Here is a 16644-nt window from a genome sequence, read left to right as displayed (position 1 = left end):
TTTAATACATATATATTTATTTCACATGATCACACTACATTCTTGACCAACTATGTCTTCCAAGCTCATTAGAATTGCTTTCCTATTATCGTGGGATATATTTGGATGATTCTGTAATCATTGGAGAGTTTTCTGTAATTATATACAATCTGTTAACATTTGACATTTACGAACAGTTATAGTAAATTGTAACATTAATATATATACTAAATCTAATTTAAACAATCCCTGCAAATATATATGATGGAGGGGTCCTCCATAGTGCATATATAAGATTTTTATTAAAAACTCTTCTAGAATACATGAAACCTTAGAAGAAAGGTTTTATACACTCTCACCAGCCAATCTGCTTGTGCTGAAAGGTCTCCACAGTTAGTAAATTGCACCATGCCACTCTCCAAGCTTTTTGTCAGGAGTGGGCTTGACCACTGAATGGGGATAGTTAGAGTAAAATTTTCTCTCCTCTGACCAATCAGAGGAAAGTAGGTGTGTATTTCACAGCCAATGATATATTATTATTGCACAATCGATCTGATGAATATGGCATTTATTTTGTTGTTAGGGCATATCTACTATACACTGTATATTTGCTTTCAACACAGAGTAGATTGCCTGGTGAGAGGGCACAAAGCATTTCATCTAGATCATATGATGTATCATATGGAGTTGTGAATGCGACGTGTCCTTTAGTAGGACTTCATGAATTGTATGAGAAAACAAAATAAAACCAGTTAAACCACCACTAAGCACACCAAACCTGGAAATATAGCCTACATTGTGCACTACCATGACACCAGAGGTATCCAATCAGTGAAATAAAGTATACGCATGTACTCATCATCATAGGTTAAAACATTAAAGCACCCATAAAATCAACTGATTCATATCTGGTCAACATAACAAAGATGGGTATTGTCCATATTATTTCGAGCACTAATGTTGCCCTCCTAAGCTGAGGTGTGTACACGGACCGTATGTCAAAAAGATGAACAAGTGATTTAATTGTGATTGAGTATTCCCCTGCATGTCGTACAGCCCATGTATTAGGATTTAGGGCTATTCAGCCTATCTGAGTCTATGCCAGCCCTTCTCTTAATGTCAGGGTGCATCAATAGCTCCTTTAAGTTGGGTTCCCTGCGACATCTCAGCAAAAGTGATTTATCACCAATTTGTTTAATAGTTGGATCTGAAGCTATTTCAAGTCAATAGCTCATCACGGACTTGAACCTTCTTTCCGTTAATATATCCAACACTGAGGACCATCCTGTTATCTGGTATAACTTTGGCCTTTCAGTTCATTATTCTGATGGCATATTCATCCTATGCTGAGGCACCTCTCTATAGTTTTCTTAGGATAGCCATATTTCAGAGATCTAGTTGCTGTTATCTCCAGTTACCTTTCAGCCAACTGCTATTCAGCATTATTTCTGAGAACATGTATGAGCTGTGAGATGGGCGGCTAGTTGCATATAATCTAGTATTTTGATCAGTCCGTTTGATATATGGTGGTCAACAGTCTCCCCTCTTTACAGTATGCCATCACATCCAAGTCCATCTTCATGGTATCCACATTGGAGGTGAAACCCACGGGTCCATCAATACCATTTACATCACTCATTATTTCATTACATTCAATTTTAGTGCCTAAGCATATCATAAACACATCATGAATAAATTAGTTACAGTACATAATATTGGCATCATACTTTGGTCCAAAAAACCACTTTGTACATATCTGTGTAGATATTAGCATAAAATGGGGCTATATTTGACCCCATTGCAGTGCCTACGGTCTGAATATAGTACCAGTCTATGTATTTGAAATTCTTATATTGAAGAACCAACTTCAGAAGTTCTATCAAGAATTCAATTGGTGTACTTTTATATGGTCCAATTAGGAGGACAAGATTAATACTTTAAATAATATGAACAATATCAATCTATGCTTTGTAGTAAGACCAGATATGAATAAGTTATTTTTACATGTGTTTTAACCTATGGGGTTGGGTACTTGTGTGTACTTATTTTCACTGATTGGATACCTCTGGTGTTGCGATAGTACGCAATACTCAGATGGTTAAAGGTGTTGTCTATATTCTGTATGATGTTTTCTGGCCTTTTGTGTTTTATTACCTGGCAAGTGGATTATCAGATATATATACGGAGTGTTTGATATAATTTATATTCATAAGTAGACTATATTTCCAGGTTTGGTGCGCTTGCATTGCAGCTTGGTACGCATTGAGTAATGTATAGGATGGCTATGGTGTTTCTAGGCTGTTTGACATGACTGCTTTTGGTATTTGTGAGTTGTACGTTACAAGGTGGAATACATGTTGGGAGCTCACTTTCAGTTTGCATCTGAGAAAGCTGATGTGTGGCTTGGGGACACCAAAGAGTATTTAAACTTGATGAAGTTTTGGTTTTACTTTTGTTTCTTAATAAAATTCATGAAGGTGGTATTGAGAGAGGACCTAATAAATTACCAAAACGTTGATACAGTGAGTAAATAAAATTGATTTCTATAAGAACTGGTGAGTGTCCTCTCTGTTATAGTATATTGAAGTTGGTTTAATAAGCTATTGCAAGGTATAACAGCTTCCATACCGTCTCTCCATGGCAGCTCTTACTATAGGTTTAATCCTCATACTTAAAGTTAGACAGTACACCGTAAGTTTACAAGGCTACCTCCTCTTTCCCACCTGTCGTCTTCCCTGTCTAGCTCGAGGCTGGCAGTCCATGGCTATGATTAATTGCTTTTTCCTGTAGTAATTAGAGTGTGGTGTCTTAGCCCGGTTCAGGAGGGGCAATTGGCATTTCTGTACCCGCATACAGTCCACTGGAAGATCAAAGGCGGAACGGTGGCGGTCCCTGGGAAAAAAAATCTAAACTATATTTCCGGCAAGTCAGATTTGGAGTCGGCTGTGCTTATTTCTACCGGCCTTGCGTGAAATGGAGAACTATTTATAAGCAACCGCTCAAAGGCCATTCAGTACCTGCAGATGTAAAGTGTTTCCTGTGATGATAACACATAGAATATATATATATATATATATATATATATATATATATATATATCAAAATTGTGACTAATTTGTATCCACATTTAATTAGATACACATTAATCATCATTTAGATTTCTATTTTATATTCTCTATTTACAGGGTAAACAAGTTAATGAATTGTATTTATTTATTTTTTATTCTTTATACAGAGATTGTGCATTTGGAATATATATTAGAAAGGGTTCTAATATAAGAGCCAACTTGAATATTTTCAGTAATACTTTTTAAGAATAAAGTTTTATATTTTTTACCCATATAAATTAAGACTGTTTTGGGGTAATGGCAGTACGAATTCTATAACCTGCTCTGGCCAAGAATATTATGCTGCCATTAACACCGTTATGAAGCCGCTCTAGGATTTGCAGACATTGTACTTCTCCATGCAGGGCATTTTATGATGCCCTTGGGGTAAGACTTGGTGCTGTCCATCTTCTTTGGGGTTTTTTTCGTTTTTTTTTTTTAAAGGTTAAATCAAGACTTCCGTCCTCTAGGTCAGCTAGTAAAAGTGCAAGAAAACTTCAATGACTGTTCTATAAATACGGCACAGAGAGCATGTAGCACAGTGAGCTGTCCATAACTACCCCTGCCTACCTGACCACTCCTAAGTCTACCTTTCATTTCTGTTCAGTTATATCCTGATGTACACACAAACAAAATTGTTAGTGATACCCCAGATTGGAGCAATTCACTTTTACAAAAACATTTAAATACGATATTGTTTAGGCCATTGGCAAGTTTTCAATCTGCATGTATTACACTTTTATAGTGATATATACATATCTAATGGTTTGCGAATCCACAGCTATTATAAGTGTGTATTTATTTTGATTCCCTCTCTCCCTGACTTTGAGATACACCATAGCACACAGCGGCTAGATCCCCAGTGTGGCAGTAACTTTAGCTGGTGGAACCTCATTATGCACTGTGCGGGGTTGTTGACTAGTAACACTTTAGAGATCAACCTCCCCTCTTCTCTGAGCTTTACCACTTCTGTATTTTATTCAAACATAATTGAGAACAGATAATGTTGAATATCAGTGAGTGCTGGTTTAAAATTCTCTTTTCATGGACTTAACTGGTTTTTAAATATTTGTTGCTGTCATTTATTTATATGTTGGAAAGTCCCCATTTTTATTATATCCTTAGTACTAATTCTATTGATTTGTGTAGTGGTTGGCATTTTCAGCACCTGTTTTTCTTCTGGGTGCCCTATCATTTCCAATATATTGAAGGTTTATAACATATCATAGAGCTGTTTTTTTCCAACATTGATGTTGGAGAGTGCAGTGAATCATATGCTACAGGTATAGATTGACCTGCCTAGCAGGAAGTGTCCCCAGCAATAGTCTTCTAATTTTGGCAACTATGTAAATGGAGATTAATTATTTAGGGATACATTGTTGAGATTAAAGAGGAGATGTACAAAAACTAATATTTAGAGAATAAGAAAAAAATATGATGATAATTGAATGGGACACTATGCCATTAGCTAAACCATATACATAAGTAAATCAACATACAACCGCACATTAATCTGATCTCCCGAGTAATTAAAGATGGAATAATTAATCATAGAATAAAAAAGAGAAATTATCCAAATTAAAGAACATAAGTGGATTTCTTGTGACTAGTGAGAGAATGGGCACAAGATACCCACCCAGATTTTAAATGCACAACTATATTTTCTTTAAAAAAAAGTTCTATTTCTATGTTTTAAATATTTAACCTTTTTTTTTGTTGTTTTTGTTTTTTAATTAGCACAAATGCATCCACCTGGTGATTTTAATAAATAAAGACTTTTAATTTTAATCCTTTATTTTTTCCCTTGGTGTACTACTCTGTATAAAGCGTGTGCAATATAGAGTAGTTATGGTTAGCAGCCCATCTTATTCATGTGCAAATCACATTGAAACAAAATAAAGATAATTAACTGAAAAAAGGGGAAAACTTTATAAAATGTGCAAATATAACTTCTTGGTGCGGAAAGTGCCGCCAATATGACATGCATATGAACTATATAAATGGTAAAGGTAAGTACTTAAAGGGTCGCTAAACTTAAAATAGATGTTGCCTTATATAAAGGAGTTACTTGTTACCATTCCTTGACAGATAGCCTTGAGATGCTTTACTTTCTACAGTACTTACATTTGCTATGCAATTTATTGGTCTGTTAGCCGACACAATCTGCTGGCTGATTGCAGTGTTATGGACGTTCTACAGTACTTACATTTGCTATGCAGTTCCATGCACGTTATTGTGTTATCCAACACTATCTGCTGGCTAATGGCAGTGTTATGGGATGTCTGGCAGGAAATGTGTGTAGGAGAATATCTCCCCCCTAAAATCACAACCTTATCTAAAATATCTTCTATCCTGATAAACTACTGAAACCTAGTTTATTGGTGAATCTTATTAGTAGTTACCATTTTTTAGAAAATACTGTATTGGATGACCAAATCGGGCCCTAGTTTTATCCAATTGAAGGACAGTACAGGGAACCTTTTGTAACTAAAATAATAAGCGTCATACCTGAATTTGTGAACGTTGGCAATTCTCATTTGGGCACATTTTTCTTTATTGGCCCTATACGGTGATACTATAGGTAAAAAGTGTATCCCATACATAGTGGCAGCGTTACCCATGATTATCACTACACTAAGAACCAGTGTACTCAGTGATGCCACTGATGTGTAGTTTATTGATATGCTAGTCTATTGATATGCTGTGTATAATCAGCGGGTATGCATTATTTACCATAAGTATTAAGAGTAATTTCACTTAATCGTATACAACTCTTAAATTAATACTCCTGTATCTAGGTACTCCCATATCTGTCTACAAGTCATTTTTTGGCCACTGGGGGTGCTGTTACAATGTCATTGCTTGCATAAGCCCGATAGCAGCACCCACTTGTGATTAGATTAATTCAGATAAATGTTTACTATTTATAGTAAAATAAAGTGAAATTGCACTTTACCATAGAATATGGGGAAACGTTATATGAATACCGGTGGTGTAACTACAAAATTAGTGATGTAATCCTTAGCAACCAATCAGCTTCAGGTCAATTTCTCTAGTACAGTGTAGAAAATGAAAGCAAAAGTCTGGTTGGTATGGGCTAGAGCATCTGAGGGGGAGGATTGTTAATCACGTTTTATTCCCTTTTAAGTAAAGCTGTTGGGGAAAATAAAACGTATAGCTTTTTCTTTATTGAATGTAATGGATTATTTGTAAATACATTTGTGGAGATCTATTAACTAGATAAAGTAAGTACTTATTGCTGTTCAGCACAACTACCCTATACATAGACATGTTCACAAAGTCCTTCCTCCTATGATCATGGTGACGTGTTAAACCGTGTGTTTGGAAACTCAAGGGCAATTTCTACATGGGTTTTTTTCTGAATATTTTGGCGCACTAAAAGATTACAAGAATCCCAAAACTAAAATCCTAAACTACCTGGATAACAGATCCCAAACTTGTGTAATACAAATCTGTCATTGGAGAACATTTTGCCAGTTTTGTAAGTTTATACTTTCACTTATTTAGACAATGTATAGAAAACTATATGTTACATTTTGGGCTAACTCTAAAGCCAGAATTTCTTTGCCAAGAAAAACAGATCTTTCAGTGAATGTATAAAAAAAAAAAAAGCTAAGCAGAGAAAATGCACCGCTTAATGGTTGTATAATTGTGGAGAGCCTTGGAGGGCCCAAGGTATTTATCTAAAGCAGAAACATGATGAATCCTCTGTGCTCATGATTAAAAATGGAGTATTTGGAATCCTAATGAAATATATTGTTACATTGTATTACTGGCATTGAATTCTTCTAGTCCGACATCATTGCTTTAAGCTTTGTAAACGTGTTTGTGTTTTTTTCTCTATTGAAATACTATGACTGCAGCATGTAACGATTGTGCATAAATTTCCAGTTAATCATTGACCATCTTTACAATTGCAGCGGTCTGGCAGCCGGCGAAGATAATGGACAGAGAGGTTACATGCTGACATTTGTCATTGCTTACCTTCGGGTAGGTCTCTCTTCTTTTCCTCCCCTCTTTGTCTGGTCACCAGTGTGAATATTGACATGTTCTGACCCTAAGGAATACAGAGAGCTGTATAAAGGAGGCCTTTAACATTTGTTGCACATCTTTTTACTTAAGCAGATGCTGTCATTTTCTCTTCAAGCTCTCCCTCCTTCCCATATAATTCACATAAAGGCTTATTTAAATCAGGGAGTGCAGATGTTGCTGGGATAGATATGCCAGTGATCAGTGTGTTATTTGGTACTTATCCAATCAACAGTAAGAGAACTCTATTCAAGGGGTTCAAAGCGCCATAGCTTTTCAAATGTTCCATCACCTCATTTAGATGTATTCTACACATAATTAAAAATGATATCATAACACCATTAATATAGGTTATATTTGGAGTTAAAGTGCATTAGTTGTGAATCGGTGATGTCACTAGTTTCTAGGGAATTTTTGTGCTCTATTCTTCCAATACTGTTTCAAGCCATAAAATAACTGCCTCCATTCTATGCAGATGGCAGGTGACTTTTATAGAGGACCTGCCACCTTCTTATGTATATAATGATTAAGAACATTAATGTAGGTTAGTCTCTTAGAGCAGGAGAGAACCGTGAGCACTCAATGACTCAAGTATAAGAAACATAATGAATTTTTATGCACTTAGCACTCATGTTATTAGGAGATCACTGGCCACTGTCTGTTGGAACTACCGATTCCTACCTGCTTCAGAAAACTGGTAAAGAGCTTGGTTAGGGCTACAATAAACAGTTTATTTACTGTACAGTTAGATAAGATAGTTTAGATAAGGTAGTTTAGTTAAAATGCTGGGCCTAACTGGACCTTTCGAATTGTAGAGAGGCCACACATCAATCTGCTTGTGTTAAACACACACACCCCACACCTCAACAGACCTCCGGACTCGCATTCACATAAACACAACAATAAATGTTATTAAACACTTAAATACACAAATGCATAATGCTATTGTATTTAGTTTAGAGACAGACTGTTTTGGAAGCCAGTAGAGGTGTTTGATAGACCTGACCTGGGCAATATTTTAGGTGAAAAATTTAATAGTTTAATTCAATGAAAGGAGAGGTTGTAAAGTAGTAGGAGGTTAGGCTTTGATATGACGTTTGCATTTTTGCATAGTCTTAGAGAGTGTAGAGTAGTAGTGCATCATGAAGTGCGCAGGACAGCCCATCTAGGCTCATTGGTGCTAAGCCAAAAAAATCTTAGGAAGCAGGAAACTTTGTAGCCCTTTTAGCTATAATTGCCTACATAGCTTATAGAGAGCCTGCCTTCAAGTTCCACATGGCCTTTTCTTCATCGGGTAATGTAGTGTTTATGTGGGTGGGGTATTTAATTGCGATGACAGACACACCAAAAAGAATGAGGGGGGGGGTAATGAGAGGACCTGGCACCTGTACAATGGGTTGTTTTTTTGTTTTTTTTTACTAAGGCCTAGACATTGTACAGGCGCTGAGTCCTCTTTGCTCCCTTAATAGCACCAATGTAACAGCCGCTGGTTTAAGTGCCGTCCTTCACAGTGCCGGCTTGTTGTGCGGCCGACTTTTATAGCAAGGTTGCCGGAAATCTTCTCTAAGTATCGTCATTTACAGGTCGCTATCAGTTTTGTCTGTGTTTCTGTCATCACTATTACGACTACCACCGGTTTATGTATGTAGCCAAACAAAAATCCTCTGTGCCCCTGTTTGCCACGGAGATTGAATGTAATCTAGCGCACCCTATGTGTCATGCTCTCACCAGAGTCAGCCTGTTCATGTCTGGCAGCAGGAGAACTGTGAGCCATAGAGTAAGCTAGACTATGAGAGAACGTAGAAGCTTTACTGAGAAGCCGAGCTATTAGAGCTTGTATTACATGCTGTCTATTGGGCAGTAGGCACTATACAATAAGATACTAAATCACATTCCCTTCAATCTACTCAACTAAGTAAGAAATATATTGTGTTTCAATGCACCTCTTACACTGTTACTACTTTTGTGTGTGTGTGTGTGTGTGTCTGCCTCATCCCTGTCTCGGCTTAATCCCTTAGTTTTGTAGCCTTCTTGCCCTGTCCACAAAGTTCTCCCTCCGCCTGCTTTTCTGTCTCTCACTTTACCAATGTCAAATCCAAATTTATTCTGCAATAAACTCCTGTTCTAAAACGTAATAATTCTGGGGAAATGTAACATTTACATTTTATGTTTAAAAAAAAAAAAAAAGACCAAAGAATTACGTTATTGTCTAGCTCTTATTTTTGCAATTACTATAAATGGGAGCAGGATGTCCTCATCGCCCCCTGTGATAATATTGATTTTGACTGAAAGTGTTATTACTGAGTCTCTTATTATTCTGTGTCAGATAAAGCCTGTGAGAGGAAATACTAAGGCTGATCAAAGTCCTGGTTATTTTATGTCACAGACATTTTGCTATAAATATGATTATAATGTACAATGTCATTTGCATGTGTTTGTAGGACCTTGGCATGGATTACTATTTGATAGGGGAGTCATTTGAGACGTCTGTTCCATGGGACAGGTAAGAGTATTTTCACAGCAATAGTTACATGCTTTAATTCATTGCAGTGTTAAAAATGTATTTCATACATGTTTCCACTTTTGTTTTAACACTTAATCAGTAGTACCCCTTTTTACTGTACCCAAGTATTGTGGGCATGAAGGAAAAACTGCATCAGATAATACATGGGAATTTGTGTGTGTATGTGGCTATGGGTGTATATATTGGGCCTGATTCATTAAGGGAAGGAAGGCAAATAAATGAGTAACTTTGCTCCAGGGCAAACCATGTTACAATGCAAGAGGTGCAAATTAGTTTATTATTTTGCACATAAGATAAATACTGGCTGTTTTTTCATGTAGCACACACATACTTGATAGCTTTATTTGTACACTGAAATTTAATGTAGATCCAAGACAGGGGTAGGCAACCTGCGGCTCTCCAGGTGCTGTGAAACTACAAATCCCAACATGCCTTGCCACCTTATCTGCTGGTTATCTACTGGCAAAGCATGCTGGGACTTGTAGTTTCACAACACCTGGAGAGCCGCAGGTTGCCTACCCCTGATTTAGGACATGTCCTATCCCACCTATAAATCTGCCATCACATTTTAAATTTACCTTCCCCTCCAATGTAACATAGTTCTGCCCAGACGCAAAATTGCCCTTTTTTTTTTTTTTTTTTTTTTGCTATTCCTTCCTCAATGAATCAGGCCCATTATGTTTTGCATCTTGGATAGTAACAGGCAATGATAGGGGGTTTTGTTTTGTTGTCTGTTTTCTTTTTAAAATATATGGTGGACACAGAAATAAAGCCCAATGGGCATTTACCCAGGGTCCACTGAACTTTTAGTACTAAAAAAGCTCAGGGTGGCAGGGGCGCACGGAGGATTGTCGGGGGAGGGGGGGGGGGGGTTTCTCCCCGCCAACCGAAAAAAAAAACCCACGAGAGAGAGCTGCTGAGCAGAACATAGACAATTTATTATTTGAAAGAGCAGTGCTTCCTAGGATCTAATTCTACTGTGGACTCTAATGATGGCAGCGCACATTGCGATTTTGGGCACTTGGCGACAGAAATGTCCTATGTTGATGCAAAATGTGTCATATGCGCGGTCATCTCCCGACTGCACGGGTGTCCTAAATCAGGCCTCCCATGTGAAGCAGTACTTACAGTCACTTAGGATGGATGTAGTAGGGATTAGTATTAGATCTACTAGAATTTAAAATATGGGAGAACTACTTGATGGTCAGGTGACTCCTTTAGGTCTCCATTAGTACTAAAATAAATGAATAGAAGTTGATAAGCATAGTAAAAAAAAAAAATCATCCCATTGTCTCAGGCCCTTATAACTACTTCAAATAACGACAGAAGTGTCTGGTATGCTCGGGAAGATGAATTGTTGGAGCAATTATCTATGATTACTCTAATTACAGAAGAGTAACTATAGAAAGAATTTCAGCAGAAATCAAGATAAGGAAAAATATGGACTTTGTCTGTTTTTCCCTATCTAATGGTTATAAAATAAAATTAAATATTTAATCCAATATGCTACCAAATAAAGACCCCTTTTATCAAGAAAACAATGTAAACAAAATAAATTTATTCCCAGTGCCAAAGAAATGCAAACATGCTTCCGTCTTTAAGTGCAGATTAGCTCCAGTTATGAAGGGGTGAATCCACCTCCCGTTACTTCTTACCATTTGAGGCATTGCAGATGTACCAGCTTTGTGGAGAGAGCTCAAGCCTCTGTTCAGGTAATTCTGCTGAGATACATTCTTTCAGATGGCAGTGAATAATGTGTGTGTCATTGTTAAATCTTATGTAAACCAAAATAAACGGTGACAAAATCCTGCAAGTCTAAGTAAAACATTATGCCCATGTAAACAATGCAAACGACCCCCCACCCCCCATTTACCTTTTCAAAAAGAAAATCACCCGAGTGTAGTGTGATGCAGACTTGTGACATCTATGAAAACTTCAACTGGTAATTGTAATGAAAAAGGTGCCATGTCCTGGGGCAGGACAGCGTAATTTGCGTCATCACGGCCCGTCTCCCACTGCGTAATCATCATCATTTAATTAGCGCCACCAATTCCACAGCGTCGTACAGAAAATACTTGCCACTCACATCAGTACCTGCCCCACTGGAGCTCACAGTCTAGATTCTCTCACACACACCATCATCATCAACTATTTATATAGCGCCACTAATTCTGCAGCGCTGTACAGAGAACTCACTCACATCAGTCCCTGCCCCATTGGGGCTTAGTCTAAATTCCCTAACACACACACACACACACACACACACACACACACACACACACACACACACACAGACACACATTAGAGTCAATTTGATAGTAGCCAGTTAACCTACTAGAATGTTTTTGTAGAGTGGGAGGAAACCGGAGCACCCGGAGGAAACCCCCATGCAAACATAGGTAGAACATAGAAACTGCACACAGATAAGGCCATGGCCGGGAATCGAATTTATGACCCCAGTGTTATTAGGCAGAAGTGCTAACCACTAAGCCACCGTACTGTGCAGTGTGATTGTGTTATCATGCAGGGCTGCAGTGACACGAAACGTGTTATCAAGGCCCCCGTCTCATCCTCTTTACATGGAGGAGAGCCTCTAATTCTATCACAGGTAAATATATTTCTATGGAGGTGTAACTGAAGAGTAAATATGTTCATTATTAGTTTAATGTTGCATATTTGTAAGGTGATACAAATAGTGATTTATTGCATGTCATTTGTGAATATATTGTGAACAGGGCACTATGAATTAAAAGATTAAAAGGTTTACATTTTCAAACAGCAGTCTGCTTACTCTGGTATAAGAGATGTTCCAGTCTGTCTAGGAAAAATATGCACGTACCATGGGATGATATAAATGTAATGTATTGTTTTTCCATTACAATCACTTATGGAATCTCAGTGTGGTTTTCTATTTATGTAACAAGGGCAGTTATACATCATTGCTCTTAGTGTTAGCTCTTCTTTGTTTTTTAGTAAGTAATGGTCTGCTTCGTAGAAAATGGCCCACGTTGTCCATCTACATCTGGTTTCCAAACCTCTTTTGCATAGTGGGCAACGTTGTGAGGAGTCATCCACTTAGTAAAGAAAAGGTGTAGGAGCTTGACAGGAAGTAGTCATCGAAGATTTATAAAATTGTGGTTTAAATTATTCAATTACACATGGTGTGTGTGTGTGTGTGTGTGTGTATTATGCATACATACATACATACATACATGTGCAGAAGGAGATAGTGTTATGTCTCGCTAAATATATATAGGACAATAGAGGTTGTAGAACGCGGTCAGTCAATCTCATAAATTTGGGCCATTACCAGGGATGAATAGAAATCAGACTGTTGCCTTGTTACACTATAGCCAGGGATCTCCCCATGTGGTATGTGTACCCCATGGGATACTTCAGAGAGATTCATAGGTACGTCAGTCTGCTAAATATTACCATATATGACACTGAGTGTATTAGGAAGTAATAAAACTAATCAGAATGTATGAGGCATATACTTAGTCGCTACTGAAAATATATGTACCATACGCCCGATAGGGGGTAGTTGGTAACATTTACCATTACACGGGGTACATGCTAAAATGAATGTTGAGAAACCCTGCACTATAGCATTCTTACCCTTTGTTTGACACAATAGCCAGTAATAGTAATTATTAATATAATTGGACTCGCTGTAGATTGCTTGTATCACCTCCTTTAATTCATCTGCTGTGGAGTGTCTGGTGTTTGAGGCCCAATGCTCTCCTTGCCCCCTCTTGAACCTTTGCCTTCCGAGACTGTTGGCTCCTCGGTGATACAGGACAGTGAGCTTTTAGGACAATGAGCAAGCAGCGGACGATACTTTTGGTATTCACAAACTAATAAAGCGGCAGCCATAGACCCTGAAAGCCCAGGTCGTCGCTGCCCTTACAGTGTGCCTTTTAGTTGATGCGCTCCTTCAGCTTATATTGTCAGCAAATCAGGAGCAGCCAAAGACAGTGGCAGCACTGACACCTGGTTAGACATGCTAGGAGGCTGGTCTGGAATTATTGGCTATAGGTCTCTGTTATAGGCATTTGCTCCAATTCCCTTTTTTTTTTATGCTGTGTTTTTATCATTACATTGGAACTCACTGCTGTAATAGCGAGTGCATAAAGAATGTATTGTGGAGTGTTCATGAAAATACTGGATGGAGAATGGAATAGTAAAGTGCCTTTATTTATGCTCTGTAAAAAGGTTGTTATTGAGCATTTTTGGGGGGTTTCAATGTAAACTCGTTGCTATGTGCCATATTATTCTTAGTGGAATACAAAGATACTGTGAGACTAAACCCATAACACTTATTTTAAAATATAAGAAGTATCTATTAATGTGTACATGATAAATGGGTATTTTATATGAAGTCTATCTATTCTACTGCAGGCTGCCTTGATGATTTATCTCAGTGGGTGGTACTGTGCCTGTGTGTATACAGAGAGCCCAGCAACTTCTCAAACAAGAGCTGGAGCCAGCTGACTTCTGCGCAAGGGAGCATAGTTTCTAAATCCAGCATCTCAGACACTGCTACAAAAACATGCCCAAAATAGGGGAGACATTTCAGATATCTCTTCCATAGGAGAGATTTTTACGACATTGGTTACAATCATTATCGTTATTTATAAGGTAATAGATAAGATTTATAACGTAAGAGATGAGATTAGATAATGTTCCACATAACCCCTTCTTCTATTAGTATGTATTTTCCCTTCAGTAAGTATTACACAATTATAACTAGCTGGCTTAACAAGTGTTGCGGTAGGTGGAAGTTACAGCCTCTAATTTAACTCATTTATTAAATTGGAGGTATATATTTTGTCTTTAATGTTTTGGTCACAGTGGAAACAAAAACATACTGGTTTTGTAAAAGTTTTGGTTACAAAAAAAGACCAACGTCCAATTGTAAAGCGCTACGGAATATGTTGGCGCTATATAAATAGATGATGATGAACGTTTAGTGCATTATATAAAATGGTTGTGTTTTACTGTGTGTATCATGTATTGAGTGTCCTTGACTGTAGAGCTTTGTGGTGCCTTAAAAAAAAAATTATTATATATTTATATTAATAATTCAGTTTATAAACCTTAAAATAAAAACAGTTGCTCTTACACAAATATATTCATTCTCCCATGTCCCACTAATATAGTTACCAAATGAAGCTGAAATTCCTAGCCGGTTCACATGAACAAAACTTGATTCCCGTCTTGCTTTGGTTGTATTATTGTTAGTTGTACGTTTTTGTTTTTTTTTTACAAAATAAGGAAATGCCTAAAACAAACCAGGCTCATTCACTTGCAGTTACTGTCGCTCAGTTGAACAGGGAATGATAATATTTTTTTTATTTTTCTTTTAAGCAAGTTAAAACATATATGGGGATACAAATAAATTTTTTTTTGGGTTCGACACTACATATTAACTTATTGCTTACATCCCCAAATCCAAATATCTAGCACCACACCCCTTTCTGTTTTTGTCATCATTAATAAAATGTATGCCTCCGTTCATTAAGCATATGGCTGTCCCATTATATCTGTAGTAGTTACTCACCTTATTTTACCCACCTTGTACAAATGGAGGTCTGTGCTAATATTATTAATAATGCAGTAATCTTGGGTATCTGAAGACCTGTATTTATTTTTCTAGAAAACATAGCAACCCTACTACTAATTGTTTCTTACATTTGTTCCATAGTGGCATCCTTCATAGAGTTTCTTGGTTGGTTCCTAAATTCAACTAAATTCCTGCTCTGTTCTTTGATCCAGGGTGCTAGATCTATGCCGGAATGTTAAAGAGAGAATCGTTCGAGAGTGCAAAGAAAGAGGCGTTCAGTTTCCTCCCTTTTCAACGTGCAGGTATGTCTACTCTTAACTTGCTAGTTTAATCTCTGAATTCTCAATTCCCCTCTCTTAGGGGCAGATTAAATTAGCGGCGTGGTGCCGCCATATATTACCTCAATGTCTGACTGCGCATCTACTACTACCAGAGGATGCAAGGGAAAATTAGCAGATATTTTAGGGAAATCTCCCCCGTAATGTGCCTCTGCGGACTGTACCAGAGGCACATGGCGTCACTTCGCGGCAAATGGAATTCTCCCCTTAATGTATCGTGATTTCTGTTTCTTACCATATGATATTCTGATCTAACCTGTTTACCATCTTTGTAATACATGCCCATTGTTCAGCCACTAGGTGACTGACGAGAGCACACCGTAATGTAAGATTACCACTGGAAAGAGCATAGTGCTTCTTGATTCCTCGTCTGACATTTTATTTTGCAGGTAGTCCGCAGCCAACCATGTATAACAAGATTGATTAGAGAGCTTAACCTCTAGAAAATCAGTGCATTGATTGGCATTGAAACTGAATGGAAATCACATTAAGGTTTCACGATAGAAATTTCAAAACGAATAAAGCCCCTTTGATGAACATAATATAAATAAACCATTATTGCTTGGTCGTTAATTCCTACAACCAGCCTTTATGGGTTTAAAATTGGAAAGAATCACTTGGACAAAAAAATCTGTAGGAAATTTTATTTTTTGTTTTATACCAAAAAGTAACACTTTTATCTCCCAGTGACATGTTATTTTTACTAGATTGAGCTAGATTAAATTGTTAGCAATTTGGCTGTTAAAAGCTTCGAAAGCTGTAAACAGAATTGTAGATTTTGTTTAGAACTAAAGAAAATAATTGAGGCATGTAGTAAAAAGATGAATAACAGATCTCTTAAAAGCCTCAACATCTGAGGAAATGCCCTTAAAACTTTCTTGGTGGTGCGTTGCAAACGTGTCTTTATTATCTATCCTCAGTACTCTGTATAATTGCAGGGCATATATCTTCATGTTGCAGTGCTAACAAAAACAAGGCCTGGATTGTAAACCAAATTCTTTAGCACAAAAATGTCAAACATATTCTCTGGTTTGTCATTACATGTTTATGGTCACTCTGGTTAAGTATCTCTCTTGTAGA

At 37.3% G+C, this 16644-nt stretch overlaps 1 protein-coding gene across 1 annotated transcript in view; it reads left to right on the top strand.

The window, feature by feature from the left end:
- Window positions 1-16644, top strand: part of AGPS (alkylglycerone phosphate synthase) — a 142113-nt gene that overhangs the window by 92667 nt on the left and 32802 nt on the right. The window contains exons 15-17 of the mRNA XM_075180562.1: window positions 7028-7097; window positions 9578-9639; window positions 15439-15528. Of these exons, the coding sequence (XP_075036663.1) occupies window positions 7028-7097; window positions 9578-9639; window positions 15439-15528 (222 nt within the window). The remainder of the gene's footprint in view (window positions 1-7027; window positions 7098-9577; window positions 9640-15438; window positions 15529-16644) is intronic.

This window comes from Mixophyes fleayi, chromosome 7 (genome assembly GCF_038048845.1).
Source record: "Mixophyes fleayi isolate aMixFle1 chromosome 7, aMixFle1.hap1, whole genome shotgun sequence".
Lineage (NCBI taxonomy): Eukaryota > Metazoa > Chordata > Amphibia > Anura > Limnodynastidae > Mixophyes > Mixophyes fleayi.
This window is presented reverse-complemented; position numbering and strand designations above follow the sequence as displayed.